General features: G+C 58.8%; 2 protein-coding genes across 6 annotated transcripts; both read right to left on the bottom strand.

Moving 5' to 3' along the window:
• Positions 1-742: 742 nt before the first annotated feature.
• NAA10 (N-alpha-acetyltransferase 10, NatA catalytic subunit) lies at positions 743-6,265 on the bottom strand. Its single transcript, XM_081042610.1, has 8 exons — positions 6,115-6,265; positions 5,574-5,672; positions 5,162-5,220; positions 4,303-4,348; positions 4,102-4,217; positions 3,859-3,903; positions 2,446-2,530; positions 743-1,743 (listed from the first exon to the last, which is right to left on the bottom strand). Exons 1-8 carry the CDS (start codon positions 6,133-6,135, stop codon positions 1,507-1,509), a joined length of 708 nt encoding a protein of 235 aa, XP_080898736.1. The 5' UTR covers positions 6,136-6,265; the 3' UTR covers positions 743-1,506.
• A 170-nt stretch (positions 6,266-6,435) lies between these two features.
• RENBP (renin binding protein) lies at positions 6,436-13,004 on the bottom strand. Of its 5 annotated transcripts, none has more exons than XM_081042609.1 (11): positions 12,905-13,004; positions 12,515-12,624; positions 12,286-12,361; positions 11,995-12,070; positions 11,649-11,821; positions 10,884-11,108; positions 10,235-10,316; positions 9,704-9,879; positions 9,058-9,189; positions 6,752-6,839; positions 6,436-6,662 (listed from the first exon to the last, which is right to left on the bottom strand). In XM_081042609.1, the coding sequence occupies exons 1-11, from the start codon at positions 12,929-12,931 to the stop codon at positions 6,529-6,531; spliced, it is 1,299 nt and encodes a 432-aa protein (XP_080898735.1). In that variant the 5' UTR covers positions 12,932-13,004; the 3' UTR covers positions 6,436-6,528. The 5 variants fall into 5 exon arrangements, with proteins under 5 accessions (XP_080898735.1, XP_080898732.1, XP_080898731.1 ...); XM_081042606.1 differs by having other exon boundaries at positions 9,590-9,879; positions 12,905-12,987; XM_081042605.1 differs by having other exon boundaries at positions 9,590-9,879; positions 12,845-12,948.
• Between the last annotated feature and the right edge of the window lie 1,468 nt (positions 13,005-14,472).

Here is a 14,472-nt window from a genome sequence, read left to right as displayed (position 1 = left end):
CTCCCATCAGTGCTGGGGCGCGGCCCAGGTAGCGCGCATGCCCGCTCGCTGCCGCCGGACCAATCAGAGCCTGGGAACGAAGCCCGCCCCGGCTCGCTAACCGGAAGGGACTGGCGGCAGGCGCGGAGGGCGGGGCGAGGTTCTTTCTCCTCAGCCCCGCAACTTCAGCCAATCAGAACTCAGCCCCGCCCAAGCGGGAGACCAAATGGGAGTGCGCAGGCGCATCTTTCCGGCCCCGCCCCCAGCCGCTAGTTTCGCTCTCCCCCTCCCTGCTGCCTGTTCATCCCGAGCCAGGCGCCAGCCAGAGAACCGAGTTCCAGGCCCCAGTAGCGAATATTCAGCCTGGCGGGGGAGCAGTGTGCCATCTGCAGTAGCAGGGGATAAGGTACAATGACAGCTCAGGAGTGTTGAGCTTCCATGGGAGGTGGGCAGCCCAAATGCCGCTCAGGGACTAGGAGCAGCAAGTGATGGCGCTGCAGCCAGAGGGAGGGGCACAGGAGCCAATTTGGGGGTTATAGTGAAGCCATGAAAAACGGAGGGCTTATATTCTCCATGAAATGACATTATGCATTTGTCAAAACACATGGGGGTGGCCGGTTAGCTCAGTTGGTTAGAGCGTGGTGCTAATAACACCAAGGTTGCCGGTTTGATCCCCGCCTGGGCCACTGTGAGCTGCACTCTCCTTAAACAAACAGACAAACAAACAAAAAGAACCCATAGACTGTACAACACAGAGGGGAATGTAAACCCTGGACTACAGTTAACAATAATGTGTCAATATTGGCTCATCAATAATAACAAATGCAACACTTAATGCAAAATGTTAATAGGGGAAACTGAAGGGGTAGAAGGGGTAAGTGGGAACTCTGTACTATCTGCTCACTTCTGTAAACCTAAAACTGTACTAAAAAGGAAGTCTATTAACTATTTTCAATTTAAGGCTTAGGTTAGGGAGTGGAGTCAAAGGGTATTATGGTGCTCGAACACATAGGACTCACTGACCTTTTGGATGGCAGGGAAGGGAGGAATCAAGGATGGCTGCCCAGACTTGACTAACTGGGTAGTTGGTTGGGCCATTATCCAGCTAGGACATCACTACATAAGCCCAATGAGCAGTTGGACTTAGGCATCTCGAACCCAGCAAAGCAGTGGCAGAGCAGGGTTCAGAAGGCAGTGTCTGCCCCCAAGGTGGAGGTGGCTCCCAGAACTCCAGGGTCTCCCTCCCCAGGGCCCAAAGATGCCGAAAACCATCGGACTTGGGAGCCCCACCTCCAAAGCCCTGATAAAGCTCTTCCCTTCTACTTGGGTTTTGCAGGACGCACTGTGCCAAAATGCTGTGAGGTCCACATCCATAGGGACACAGAGGGGCCTGAGAGAGGCACACCCCCCAAATGTGCACACTCGCACACACAAACCCCCCAAGGCCACTGGGTGAAGTTTATTGTGAAACCTTGAGGGGTGAGGATGGGGTGGGCAGGCCAGGGCGGAGAGGAGCACTTGCAGGCTCTAGGAGGCCGAGTCAGAGGCTTCTGAGCTGTCCTTGACGTCGGTGCTCTCTGTGGTCTCACTGACCTCGCTGAGGTCCTTGCTGTCACCACCGCTGTCCTCAGCTGCCAGGCCCTTCTCCTCACGACAGGCCTCTCCTGAGCTTGGGAGTGAGTTGCTCTTGCTCTCCACCTTGTTCTCGATGGAGCCCAGCACTGTGTGCCTGCCCTTCTCCTTCAGCTCCAGGTGCCGCCTCAGCTGCCCCCAGGGAGAAGTGGGAAGGAGGAGACAGGACCTAAGTCTCCAGACCACGTAGGTCCTCTCTGGCCACCCAAGGGAGCCTATGCTTGTCAACTTGCTGGGGGCAGGGGACAAAATGAGAGGCAGCAGTGCCAGGGTAGGAAACAGGACTATGTTGGGCTGAATCCTGGCTCTGCCCTCCCTGGGCCTCTTTCTCCTGTAAAGGGAGGGTGCTCATGCCTCCCTCACACGGGCTGCTGCAGGACCTTGCCTTTCCTCAGCCCTGTTCTGTCTCAGCCCTGAGCCTTAGGGCAGGCCATGGCTATCCCCGAGCCGCCCCTCCACCCCACGTACTATCCTGGGGCCCTTGCTCTCAGCGAATCCAGGGGCCTCCTCCCCTGCCTGTCACATCACGCTGTGGGGTGGCACAGGCTTCTTCCGGACAGAATGGAATCTTGAGCCGACGTGGCCTCCTTCAAAGCCCTGCCAAGGCCCAGCTCCCCACCTGACAGCTGAGGAAAGTCAGGTGACGAGGGCCATGACTCCCAGCAACGTAGCCACAAGGGCTGGCACCCAGTCGATCTCCCCTCCAGCCACTGCAGGCCTCCTTCTGTCTCGGGGCTCCTGGGAGCGTTTCCTTCCCTCCAGCAGGATCTCCCCTGCTTGCCTTGGCGGTTCTTATCTGTGGGGACTGTGGCCCTGGCCGCACTAAACGTTTACCTCATCAGCCATCTGGGTGAGATCCCGCTTCATCGCATACGCGTCCTCCCCATCTGCATAGTATTTGGGCTCCACTTCGCTGATCCTGTGGGGAGGGGTAGAGAGAAGGAAGATGCCCCAAATCAGGGGGCAAATTCTTTTCAGCCTTCTGGCATCATATGCTAGTGGGGCAGGGTGTCATTCCTCCTTGAAGGACTCTTCTGGAGACAAGAAGCCCTGTTTCCAACACTGCCTTCCCTTTGCTCTCTCCAGCACTAAGTAGTGCCCAGAGTCTTTATCCCCACCCACCGCCCCAGGTCCTGCTACTGTCCTGCGTCCCTAACTTGGCCACCAAGATCTGTTTCTGTGGTTTCTTGTGAACTGAAGCCCTGAGTTTAGCCATCTCTTTCCCTCCCTGTCCTGTTCCCTGTCACTTACTGAACACATGTGGCCGGTTCCTATGCCTAGCTATCGGAACCAGGGAGGAGTGGTACTGTGGCTCTGTTCCTGGCAGTCGCGCCAGGCAGCACAGTCCCGGGTCCGAGCGGCTCAGGGGCGGAGCCTTCACCGGAGGGCTGCGTGCAGACTTGGGCGCCCAGCCATTAAAAAGGGAGCTGGACTCGATGGCCTAGAAAGGCCCTGCCAGCCCTAAGCCCCTGGAATTGCTGGCTACCAGAGGCATTGGCATCCGGGTCAAAGATCCTTTCTCAGATGCCCTTCACAGCAGTCCCTTATTATCCCCCGCCAAACTGAGGCTGAGTGCCGTCTTGGTGGGCCCTCCATGGACAGCCTGCCCCAGCCTCACTTTCAAGTGGCTTTCGTCACTGAGTACTGGGCACGTGAATTCCCTGCCAGGCTCTCTCTGTCCTGTGCCGGGCACACAGTGACTTCCGCGACCCTGAGCGAACCTGTCCTCACCCACCAGGAGGCCCAGGGCTTTAGATCCCTCCACTCCTCGTGCTGATGGTACATCCTAACTGGATGTGCTTAGGTTTCTGTAGCACCATATTCTCCTTTCTTCTGGTCCCACTTAGATGCTTTTAGGTGCCTGGCCACTTTGAGTCCTGCTCCTTGGCTTCTGCTCACGTCCTGGGCCCTCATCTCTACTCCTGAATGTTCGGTGAAAAGCCTGTGTACTCTTCACTACGCCCCAGCCTACCCCCAGCCAGCATCAAGCCATCGCTCCTCCACCCAGCAAGGCATACCACGCATCGACTGCATCACAACCTGCTTTGAGCAGATGGCAGCAGGTCGGTGCCATCACCACTGAGAGTGGAGGAGGAACCCTGGCAACGTGCGTGGAGACCACGACCTGCTCCCCATCTCAGCCGCTCCTGACCCCCTGTCTGGAAGGCAGGTCACCCCATCTCCACCGCCAGGATGAGCCAGACCTGGGACCACCCCACTCCGTTAGAAAAATGTACATCTACTTACTGAAAGTTGAGGGTGTTGGAATAGAGGTGCAGGGCGGCCCGGTTACTGCAGGGGAATAAGGCACTGCTGAGCTGCACAGACATGGCCAGGCAGGGACAGCACGTCCAGGTCCTGCCCACCTTCACACTCCCCCTCCCCACTAAGCCCACTGCCCAGATCTTTTCCAAAAGCCAGGGTACTCCAGGACCGACATCAGGACGGTATCCCCTCCCCACTCCCCCCTTCCCTCGGCCCAGCTTCCACCTCTTCCTGACATGCAGGGAGACGTATTTGGCATTGAAGTTCTCGATCATGGCTCGGGAGGCTTGGTCCATCAGCTTCTGAGCCAGGCCGAGGCGCCGGTGGGAACGCTTCACAGCCTGGTGGGAGAAGGGTGGGACCTCAAGGGCTGCCCAACCACCGCCTACTTCCACCCCCACCAGCGCATGGGTGAGCCCTACACACCAGTGAGGTGATATGTCCGTGGGGCACGTCATCTGGGTCCTCTTCCCTGGAGCAAGAAGAAAGAAGAGAGGCTAGCAAGGAGCCTGATGAAGGTGTGCTGCTCCCCACACATGCACACGGCAGGAGTACAGATTCCTCTGGTTGGTCCCAAAGTCCCCCTAGACCTGGGGCGGGGGAGAGCTGGGACTCTCAAACCCCACACAACAGCCGAAAGGCATGTGCAGTGTCAATAGAATACAATGGAATATTGTTCAGTGATAGAAAGAAATGAGCTAGCAAGCCATGAAAAGACATGGAGGAACCTTAAATGCATATACTAAATGACAGAAGTCAAGGTGAAAAGGCTATATAGTGTATGACTCCATCTTGACATTCTGGAAAAGGCAAAACTATGGCGACAGTGAAAAGGGTAGTGGTTGTGATGGGGGGAGATGAACAGACAGGGACACACAGAGGATTTTGAGGGCAGTGAAACTACTCTGCATGATGCTCTAATAGTGGACACATATCATTAAACATTTGTGTAAACCTACAGAAAGTACACCACCAAGAGGGAAATGTAATGGGAACCACGGACTTTAATAATGTAGCAATATTGGTTCATCCATTGTGACAAATATACCGCAAGATGTCCCTGAGGAAATTAGGGGGCAGAGGGGACGGGGTATATGGGAACCCTGTGTCCTTGCCACTCAATTTTGCTGTAAACCTAAAACTGAACTAAAAAAAAAAATGTCGATTGATTTTTAAAAACAACCCAGGCAGCATCCACCAGACGTGCGGTGTTGATGCCCCCCAAGATCCCCCCTCCCCTTTCCCCTCCCCCACCAGGGTTCTCTCTCCTTCCTTAGAAACTCACATTTTGGCCAGGACGTACCCCACAATCTTCCCGTTCTCATCTTCAGCGATGTAAGAGAGCTGGGTGACAGGGAGGAGAAAGAAGTCAGAAAAGAACTTCCTGTCCGGTGAGGAGCCCCTACGGGACACGGGCTCCCCCTTCCCCCCACCTTCCCTCTGGCCTCTCGCTGTGTGCATGACAGGCAGAAGTCAATCAAGTGGCGACTTCAGTGACAGCTCCTAACCTCTGGGCCAAGTGGCTTGGTTTCCCCACACCACACTGTTCCCGTCATTCGCCAGGGAGAGGACAGACACAGGTGGGAATCCTGCCCATCCCTTGGCCCAGTTCTACGCCCCCCAGCCCAGCTGAAAGCACTAGCTCCTGCCAAAGCGACGCCTGGTGTCCCCTGTCCCCAAATGCCCCGGCTGCCCACCTGGGGCCAAGAGAGGCCGTGGTAGAAGTAGTATTTCATCTGGTAGTTCTCCGGCAGGCACAGGAGGTTGCAATGTTGCATGTTCATGAGGTCCTCCGGCTGCGGGGAGGAGGGCAGTGCAACGCGATGAGGGCAGGGGCTGCGGCGACTCAGTAGGCCTCGGTCCTGTCAGAAGCCTGCTCCCTGCCTGTCTACTCACCGCACGCCCCGCCCGCCACGCAGGGCTAGGCGGGCCTGTGACGGCCTGCCTTTACACAGGCCTGGCCCACAGCCGCTGTGCAAAAGCCGTGTGTTCCTGGCATGAGCGTGGGTGCCAGGGGGGCTCCCGGACACCACCCAGCTGAGTCCAGACATCCCGCAAAGACGGGATTCGCAGCCCCGGCCTCCTCTGCAGGCAGGTCCGGTCCCACGGGCACGGTGGCCTTCACCTCCCCACGCCAGGCAGCTGGCCCGGGATCCACCGGACCCTCGAGAGCATGCGCACGCGGCCACTGGGCCCGCACCCACGCGGCGCGGACAGCCTCCCGCCCTGTCCCCTCACCCTCGCATTGCGGATGTTCATAACGGCGGCGGGACTCCCGGCTCCCAGCGGGTCGTGAACGCGCAGTCAGCTGCCGCCACGCTCCGAAGTGACGCCGGGGCGGCCGGGCCGGGGCTGGGGCTGGGGCCAGGCTAGCGGGGGAGGCGGCGGAAGGGGCGGCGCGCCCCGGGACCGGTCACCGGCCGGAAGTGCGAGCCGCCGGACCCGCCCTCGCGGTCGCTTGGCCAATGCGCGGGACGGGCGGGGTTGGGGCGGGACTGTCGGCTGGCGGGGTGTCAGGCTGTCGGGGACCCGGGCGGGACTGTCGGCGCGCCGAGACGGTCCCGCGCGCGGGACGGGCCACTGTCCCGGCGAGCAGGTGCCCTCCCGAGACCCCACAGACGCGTGCACACGCATTGTGTTGCAAGCTCAGCTTTATTCCGCGTCACGGTGGGCGGGGGCGGCTGGCAGGGACCCAGCGTCGGGGGCCCGGACCGGGGGTAGGCGGCTCAGTAGGTCGCCAAGCATCTCCTCGCACATGGCGAGACACCGCGGCACGTGGAAGCAGCCTGCGGGGAGAGGCGAGATGGCGAGTTGGGGGGTTCGGGGGCGGCCGAATGCCCCGCGGCCCTGCGGCCCCACCCTGTACCCCACTCACCTTTGAAGGGACCCCCCTTGATGGTGAGGACGACCCTCCCCTCACGGTTTAGGTAACCAAACCACTCCCCGTACTCGGGATCGCGAAACTGGAATAACAATGAGACAGTGACAGCCAGCGCCTGCAGGACCCGCCCAGATGCCACAGGCTTAGGGAAGGGGCGTTCACCGTCCGGCCACCCGGGGTCAGGTCGACTCAGGGTAACATGGCTCCAGAATCAGTGCCCTTAAACGCGGTACGGCGTCGTGGACGAAACGAAATCAAAGGGCTTTCGCGTTTCCACTTTCTGCAGTGGGGTGCGAGTCTGCAGCTAAATAACCGACTGGGGGAGGGGGCTGCAGGCTGTGAGATGAAATACTGCAATATGCACTGAAAACAACCCTGCTTGGGAAAGATTGAAACATTCTATATCTCGATTGGGCTTGTGGTTACACAGATGTATACATTTCAAGTCTTAGTGAACTGAACACTCACGATGGATACATTTTAGTGTATACAAATTGTACTTCAATAAAATTGATTTAAAGAAAGAAACAAAGGAAACCCTGATGGAGGTGCTGACCTGTCACATAACTTTGTAGTAAGTTACTCCCTTGGAGCCCCTGTTCCCTGCTTCCCAGGCCTGCCTTCCAGTAGGTGAGATTGTGGACATGCAGCACCGAGTTCTGACTCCTGCCTTGCTCCCCAAAGGTCCCAAATGCAACTCCCCATCCCTCAGGGCCTCCTGAAGCCTGCCCCTGCCCAGCAACTCTGTTGACCCTTCTGCACCCTTTCTTCTCTCCAGCTCACTTCCCATTGGGCACCTGTCCCCTGGAAGCTTCTCAATTTCTTCCAGATACCCAAAAGACAGACCTCAGAGCCCTGACCTAGGCCCTCTCTTTCCTCCCCCGATAGAGACTTTAGTGGAGTGCGGCTCCTTCTCAAAAAGGTCACAGAGGAAATCAATGACATTGAAGTCCACTACCAAAAAGTCTTTTTAAATTGGGGCCCATGAGTTGGTGTATTCTTCGTAGGAAGTTAAACTAGTTCTGTATCTGTTCATTCTTTCTAGCAACACTGTGTCCTGATTTTTCGACTACTTAACCTGGCATGGGAAGATAAGAAAGAATGTAACCGTTGTCCTGTTCAGTTTTTCCATGGATGTCTGGATTTTTGCTTTTTGTATTCTTACCTCTTCATAACTAGTGTGATTGTTCAACACCATCTCTGTCTCTTTAAAATGTATTCCTTAAATTTCACTTTATGCATCTATAACTGGTGGTCTCTAACACGTGTTCTTTATGAATCCATTCGACATTAAGATGTAGCCTCGGGTCTCATGACTCCTGTGTTTGGAAGTAGTAACAAGCATGAGAGACACTTGGAGACGCCTCTCTAAGTACAATGTAATATGAACACATTCGGGGTTTCTATTGGTGACAAAGTTGGGCACTGCTAATACCACTGTGATCACTGCCTCCATTCATAATGGAAGTAAATGCTGGATTCCAGTTACAGCTTAGTGCAAATAAAGATGCAATTTTCTCTCAGGTTTCGAAGCCCACAGACTCCAGAAAAAGACTCCCTGCCATAGTCCTTCCCATTCTGGAGTTTGCCAATGGAGTGAGTGGTTCTAGAAACACATCAGGAATCTTCATTCACTTACCACGAGGCTCAGCACCTGAGGTCCCCCCTCGGCAGTAGCTGGTACAGCTCAGCACTCTGCCCATGGCACTTTGGCCCCCGGCTTCCTTCCTACCTTACAGCTGATTCTTGTCTCCTCTGCTGGCCCCTCCTAGTCCCTCTTCTCTTTCTGTACTCGAAAGCTCACTTTGCCTCCTGGTTCCCAGGATCACGTATATTCTCATGACACTCAGACAACCATGGCCCAGACCTGTCCCACGTGACCAGACGCTGGTCCATCTGTCCACTGCAGCTCCCTCCCCAGGCCAGCCCCTCATCCTCGCTGGCCGCGATGACAGCTGCAGCTCCCTATCTCCCCACCTTTGCTCTGTGATCTCTATGTTTGCTGATTTACTTCTTTATAGTCTGCCCCCCCACACACACACACTGAAACATGGGCTCCAGGGTAGCAGGGACCATTTTGTTGACTGAACAGAGGGCACTGGGGCCGGACTTCCACCAACTCTCATACCAGCTGAGGGACCACACCCAGTGTGGGTGAGACCCTCCCCACCCCTACCCAGCCTCCTCCCACAGCCCGGGAAAGTCTGGCCCTGGCCTGCCTGGAAACAAATGGCTGCCTACTCCCTCCTCCACGTCCTTGCTGGGCCCATAGAGAGACGTGGACCAGGGAGCACACTTACCTGGCGGAAGGTGTACTCAGCCACCTGGTAGAAGAGACGCAGCAAAGCAGGGTCCCCGCTGTCACTGTAGCCCATGAGGAAGGCAATCATGGCTTCGCTGTGTGGCCACCACAGCTTCATGGCCCACTCCAGCTGAAAGCAGAGCAGAGACATCTCTGGGGGTCTGAATGACCGCTCAGAATGGGACCAGCTTCCTGACCTAGTGCACCCCAAGTGCCCTTTCCCAAGGGAAAGGGTGGGGCAGGCTTCCCTTTAGCCCTGTCTGCCTTGTCGGTCTGTCTAAAGTCCCTTGGACACTCAGCTCCTGCCAGTGGCAGGGTCAGCTGCCCTCTGTGGATATCAGCAGGATCAAGGCACAATCAGAGGCAACAGACATAAGGGAGCAAATCTGCTCCCACTGCTTAAAATCACCCAGAATGCCTTTCAAAGATGAAGGGGACATGAGTCTCTGCATTGGCATTGTTCATGCTCCCTAATGGCCTTCCTATGCACATGAGGTTGAGTGCCACGGGCACGGAAGTCAAGAGCTTACCGCTGGGGTCACGTTGGGCAAGGTCACGGCTCTGAGCCCCAGGTCCCCCCTGAATCTCCCAGGACAGAAAGCTTTGCACAGGTTAGTATCACGTGGCCCTGGGCACATCCCCACCTGGGTGGGGCAGAGGCCATCAGCGTCCTGGAAGTAGAAGAGACCTCCATGATCCGGATCCCATCCAGAGCGGAAAGGCAACAATAGGAACTTGTCAACCACGTGGGCTCGAAGTTCAGGGTCACCTTTCCGGATGGCGTGTCGCAGCAGGAACCATCCGGCTTCCAGCGCATGGCCTGGTGAAGGCTCAGAGTAAGGCATCCTCCCCCAGGCGGGAGGCCCAAGTCCCTGCGCTGACCACCTGCCCACGGTGCCCCTTTCCTCTCTCCCTAACAGTGGGAGCAGCTCTGAGCTCCCCCGCCCACCCGACAGCTGCTCGCATGCGGAAAGCTTGCCCTCTCAGTGCTTCCCAGACTTGCTCTGCTGCTGCTGACGCCCCAGCCTGGGAGGCCTGTCCTCCCTTCTTGCCTGATCCTTGGCTGGTGGAGGGTGAAGGGAGGAAATCAGTCCCCAGGTGCTCCCCACATCTAAGCCCAGAACCCAAGACTGAGCACTTCCCCTGGGCAGCCCCCAGCCCACCATGTCCCTCACCTGGGTTCTGGTGTCTCCCCAGGCAACCAGGAAGTTCCTCACCATCCTCTGACACATTCTCCAGCACAGCCTGCCCATCCCTCTGCCAGGGGAGGAGCAGGAGAAGGTAATTCTGCCTTCAGCCTTAGCCATCGCTCCCTCCATAATCTGCAAGCTTGGGCAAGCCCGGCTCAGAGGGGCGTTTGAGCAGGAGCCGATTCACTCCCAAGCGCCTGAACGGGTTCTAACCCTGGCTTTGGACCTGGGTCCCCCAGGTGGCAAGGGTGAAACATTGAGGGGGGACTGAGATTTGGGTGCTGGGCTGCCCACAGAGGCCTGGGAGGACTTGAGTCTGGCCAGGTTTCCTGCTCTCTGACGTGCCTGGGGCTCTGGCACCTTCCTGGCCCTGGTCCCAGCAGCTCCCTGGGGCCTCCACCTTCCCGAGGGTCCCAGGCCATGCCTCGCCCTGGCCGAGCCTCCCCGTGTCTCTCTGTCTGTGAAGAGGACCACCAGGGCCCTGAGGCGTGGGGGTTGCCCTGCCCCCCAGTGCCAAGGTCGCGTCTGGCAGCAGGCGTCGGCCTCCCGCCCCCCACCTGGACTCCCGCCCCCCACCTGGACTCCCGCCCCCCACCTGGACTCCCGCCCCCCACCTCGGCCTCCCGCCCCCCACCTGGACATGCTGCAGAATCCTCTGGGCGCACCAGTCCCCCAGCTCCGCGTAGTTGCCCGCCAGCTCCTCATCCGACTCCCCGAGCTGCTCCACCAGGTTGAGCAGCATCATGGGCACTGCCATGGGCTCTGAGGCCGGGGCCCCTGGGAGCTGGGGTCGGCCCAGCCCCGACGGGTCCTCCCGCACCCAGTGTACGATCTGATCCATCATTTCCACCGCTTCGATCTGGGTGGGGGGCAGGGGTGAGGGGAGGCAGAGGCTGAGGCTGCGTCCCATCCAGTGCCGTCCCCAGGGCTCAGCCCTGAGATGGGAAAGCCCTGTCCTCCCACCTACTCGCAGGACACCTTCCTTCACCGAGGGCCTACTCTGGGCCTGGCCCCGGGTGCTGGGGGCCGGGGTGGATCCGCTCCACCCTGCCTCAGGTCTCAAGGGGCCCCAGGGAGGAGGGAGAGCCCCTCTCCCAGAGGCAAGCAGAGCGTGGATTGGGCCCTCTGCGTCCAGGGCCTCTGTGAAGGTGCGGGGAGGGGGGCGGATTTCAGAAGTGAAGGAGACTTGGGGGGGGGAGGGACACCCTTAGACACACAGTGACACTAGAGCGCAACAAGGAGGGTGTTGCCTGGAGCCTTGGGGTCCTAGAAGGATTGACATTGACAACAGACCCAGCCTGCAGACAGGGCCCAGGCGGGGGCTTGCAGAGTAGGAATGCATCAAGTGGCCATGCCCAGTACAAGGAAGGGCACGGAGACTCACAGGGCTGCCACACACCTGGTAACGCGCTTCCCCTGTCACTCTCCACAGCTCGTTCATGGCCATCGTGTAGAAACATTCACTAAAGATGGTTCGCTGCACCTTGACAGGGCGGCCATCCCGTGTCAGCACAAAGGCACACTTTTTCCCAGGAGGCGCCACTCGGGCAGAATGGAGCAAAAATTCGCCACCTGGTGGTTGGGAAGTGGCATGTTAGAACGCAGGTAAGGACACGCCCCCCTCTCCCCTCCTTCCCACCTGTGAGTGTCCCCAGGCCCTTCGCTGTTTCTAGACCCCTCTAGGAAGTAGAGACGCCTGAGCTATTGAGTAAACTTGCCCTCTGGGGACATAGGAGGCAGGGCACCTGCTTTAGCTGAATCTAGAAGTTCAGGGCGGCGGAAACGCTCGAACTTGCGGTACAGGTGACAATACAGCCACACCTGTGGAGGAGCAGAGGGAATAAGGCTTAAGCTGGGAGCAGCAGGGTCCGGATGAGAGGGGTGGTTCTAGGTGCCCAGGACGTCCCAGGAGGAAGAGTGTCGAGATGATGGGCCTTGTCGCGTGTGCACGCTCGCGGACAAGACCGAGGCAGGACAGGCCACGCTGACTCTGACTTCTGGCCCTGGAAGAGCTGCAAGCCTGGGCACATTCCTACCTGCCTCCCCTGCAGCCAGACATACTTGAGGTCGTCATACACCCGCCCATCTCGGCCAAGGCACGTGAAGAAGCCCCTGTGGGACGCAGCAGCGTTAGCAAAGGGAGAAGGGGCCTTGCACTCCCCACAGCCTGCTGGGCCCAGCAGCAGCTCTGAGTCTGCTGAGAGTGAGGTGGGGGCTCTGGCAGGGCAAAGACCCTGCTGAGAGCACTGGAAAGGCGAGGCGCACCCATGCTCCTGGTCGTGGGAGTGATCCATCCAGAAGGCCATCACACGGTCCAGCTCCTGCCCCACACGCTCCTTCCAGGACTGCAGAGTCTCCCGCTCCTTCTCCATGTCCTGGGGAACTCGGAACTTGGAGGCGCAGCTCGCCCGCAGACCTCCCCGTCTTCCTGGGTCCCAGCCTCCTCAACCGCCTCCTCTCACCCCAGGCTCGAGTGCGCACCAGGGCGGCCTGGCCCGTCTCCCGTCGGCCCCCAGGCCTGGGGACCCAGCCCTTGGGGTTCCCCCACCCGTGTGCGGGGCTGCCCTCCAGCCCGGGTTCCGCCCCAGGACTGACCCCACCGAATCGGGGACCCTCCAGGACAACAACCTCTCTCCCACCGACCCCACCACTGGCCTGCCACTCTCGGAGACCCCTGCTCATCCCTCCCTCTCCTTCAGGAAGCCAGGCGGAGCTGGTCGAGGTCCCGTGACTGTCACTCAGCTGACCCAGCCTCGCCCCACCCACCCCCTCCTCCGGGGGTTCCGCAGGGCCCAGGGCGGGGCCCGGGGCGGGGGGCGGGGCTTGGATATGGCTCGGCCCCGCCCCTGCACTCCAGCTCCGCCCCCACACTCGGGCCCGCCACGACCCTCGACCCTTGGCAGAGTCCGGCGATGGCCGCTGTTGGGGGCCCTCGGCTTTAAATCCTCCTGGTGAGACATGTTGGGTGAGCTGACAGGACGATCTGGGGCGGGGGCGGGGGGGGGGGAATGCGGGGCTGGCTTTCCCCTCCCAGCCACCTCTCCCCACCCTTGAACTGAGTCCTGAGAGGGGCCCCAGTTGGGGGGGCTGGGCAGGGCAGGGAGACCAAGGGCGTGGGGCACAGGTGCAGCAGGAGAGGGGACAGCTGGAAATGCGTAAACCGAGGTTCCTCTGACCTGTGACCCCACAGGGTGGGCAACTGCCCTCTGATGAAGCAGTTCCTCATCAAATGCTTAAGCGGTCAGCACCGGCGGCAATTGTCGCTGACTTCGCCCTCGTGATGCAGCTGGAAGGCCAGCCAGCAACTGTGCAGGTAAGAGTGGGCGTCTGGGGACCTCTCTGTCCTCCGGCCCCCAAAGTTCTCCAGGCCTCTCTTCCGGTGCCCAGATGTGGTTTGTATCGCTGTGACTGTCTGACCTGACCAGGTGCTCCAAGCAGGGCCGGCTGAACAACTGTCCCCCACTTTCCCTGCCAAGGGCAGAATTACGTGGAGGGGGCGTTCCAGGGGCCAGATCGCCAGAGGGTCCTGGGCTCCCAGTATGGCTTGGGCTTGCTTGGACTTCTGTGCTGGTTGTCCTTTCTTTTATTATGATGGACTGCAGCCCAGGAGTGTAAGTGGGCCTCGCTACCTCGTTGGTGCAGCTGTGACACGGCCAGCACACAGAGGTTCTGGTGCCTGGGCTTGGCGCTGTACAGTGGCTCCCACTGCTGTGTGCTGGCCTTTCATGTCACAGTGGCTTCCTACTTCCAGGTTCTGGCTTCTTGGCAGGCACAGTTCCTGCTGCAGGCTGACCTTCCCAACCTCCCATAATTCACCTTTGTAATGCTTGCGAATCAGACTGACCTCCCTGGCCAAAGGTACAGACAGACCTCAGCGATACTGTGTGTTCGGTTCCAGACCACTGCGATAGAACCAGTTGTGATCTTTTTGCTGGTGAAGGGTCTGGCCTTCAATTTGTAAAAGACCCAACATCTGTGAAGTACCATAAAACAAGGTATGCCTATACACTGTAGCCTGTCGTCTCCACCCTCCACCTTAGCTCATGCGTGTGTGTGTGTGGGGGGGTCCTTGCCGTGGGCCCAGCTGGGCTTGTGTTGACTTGCCCTGCTCACAGACAGCTGTCATTTACGGCATCTCCCTTCACTCCCAGCCTCTCCCCTGCCTTCCTTGCATTCTGTCCCCCTCATGCCTAGCCAAGGACGAGCCTTGGTACGTGGAGGTT

Source organism: Rhinolophus hipposideros, assembly GCF_964194185.1.
Source record: "Rhinolophus hipposideros genome assembly, chromosome: X".
NCBI lineage: Eukaryota > Metazoa > Chordata > Mammalia > Chiroptera > Rhinolophidae > Rhinolophus > Rhinolophus hipposideros.
The sequence above is the reverse complement of the archived record's forward strand: the minus strand, read 5'-3'. Positions and strand labels throughout refer to the sequence as shown.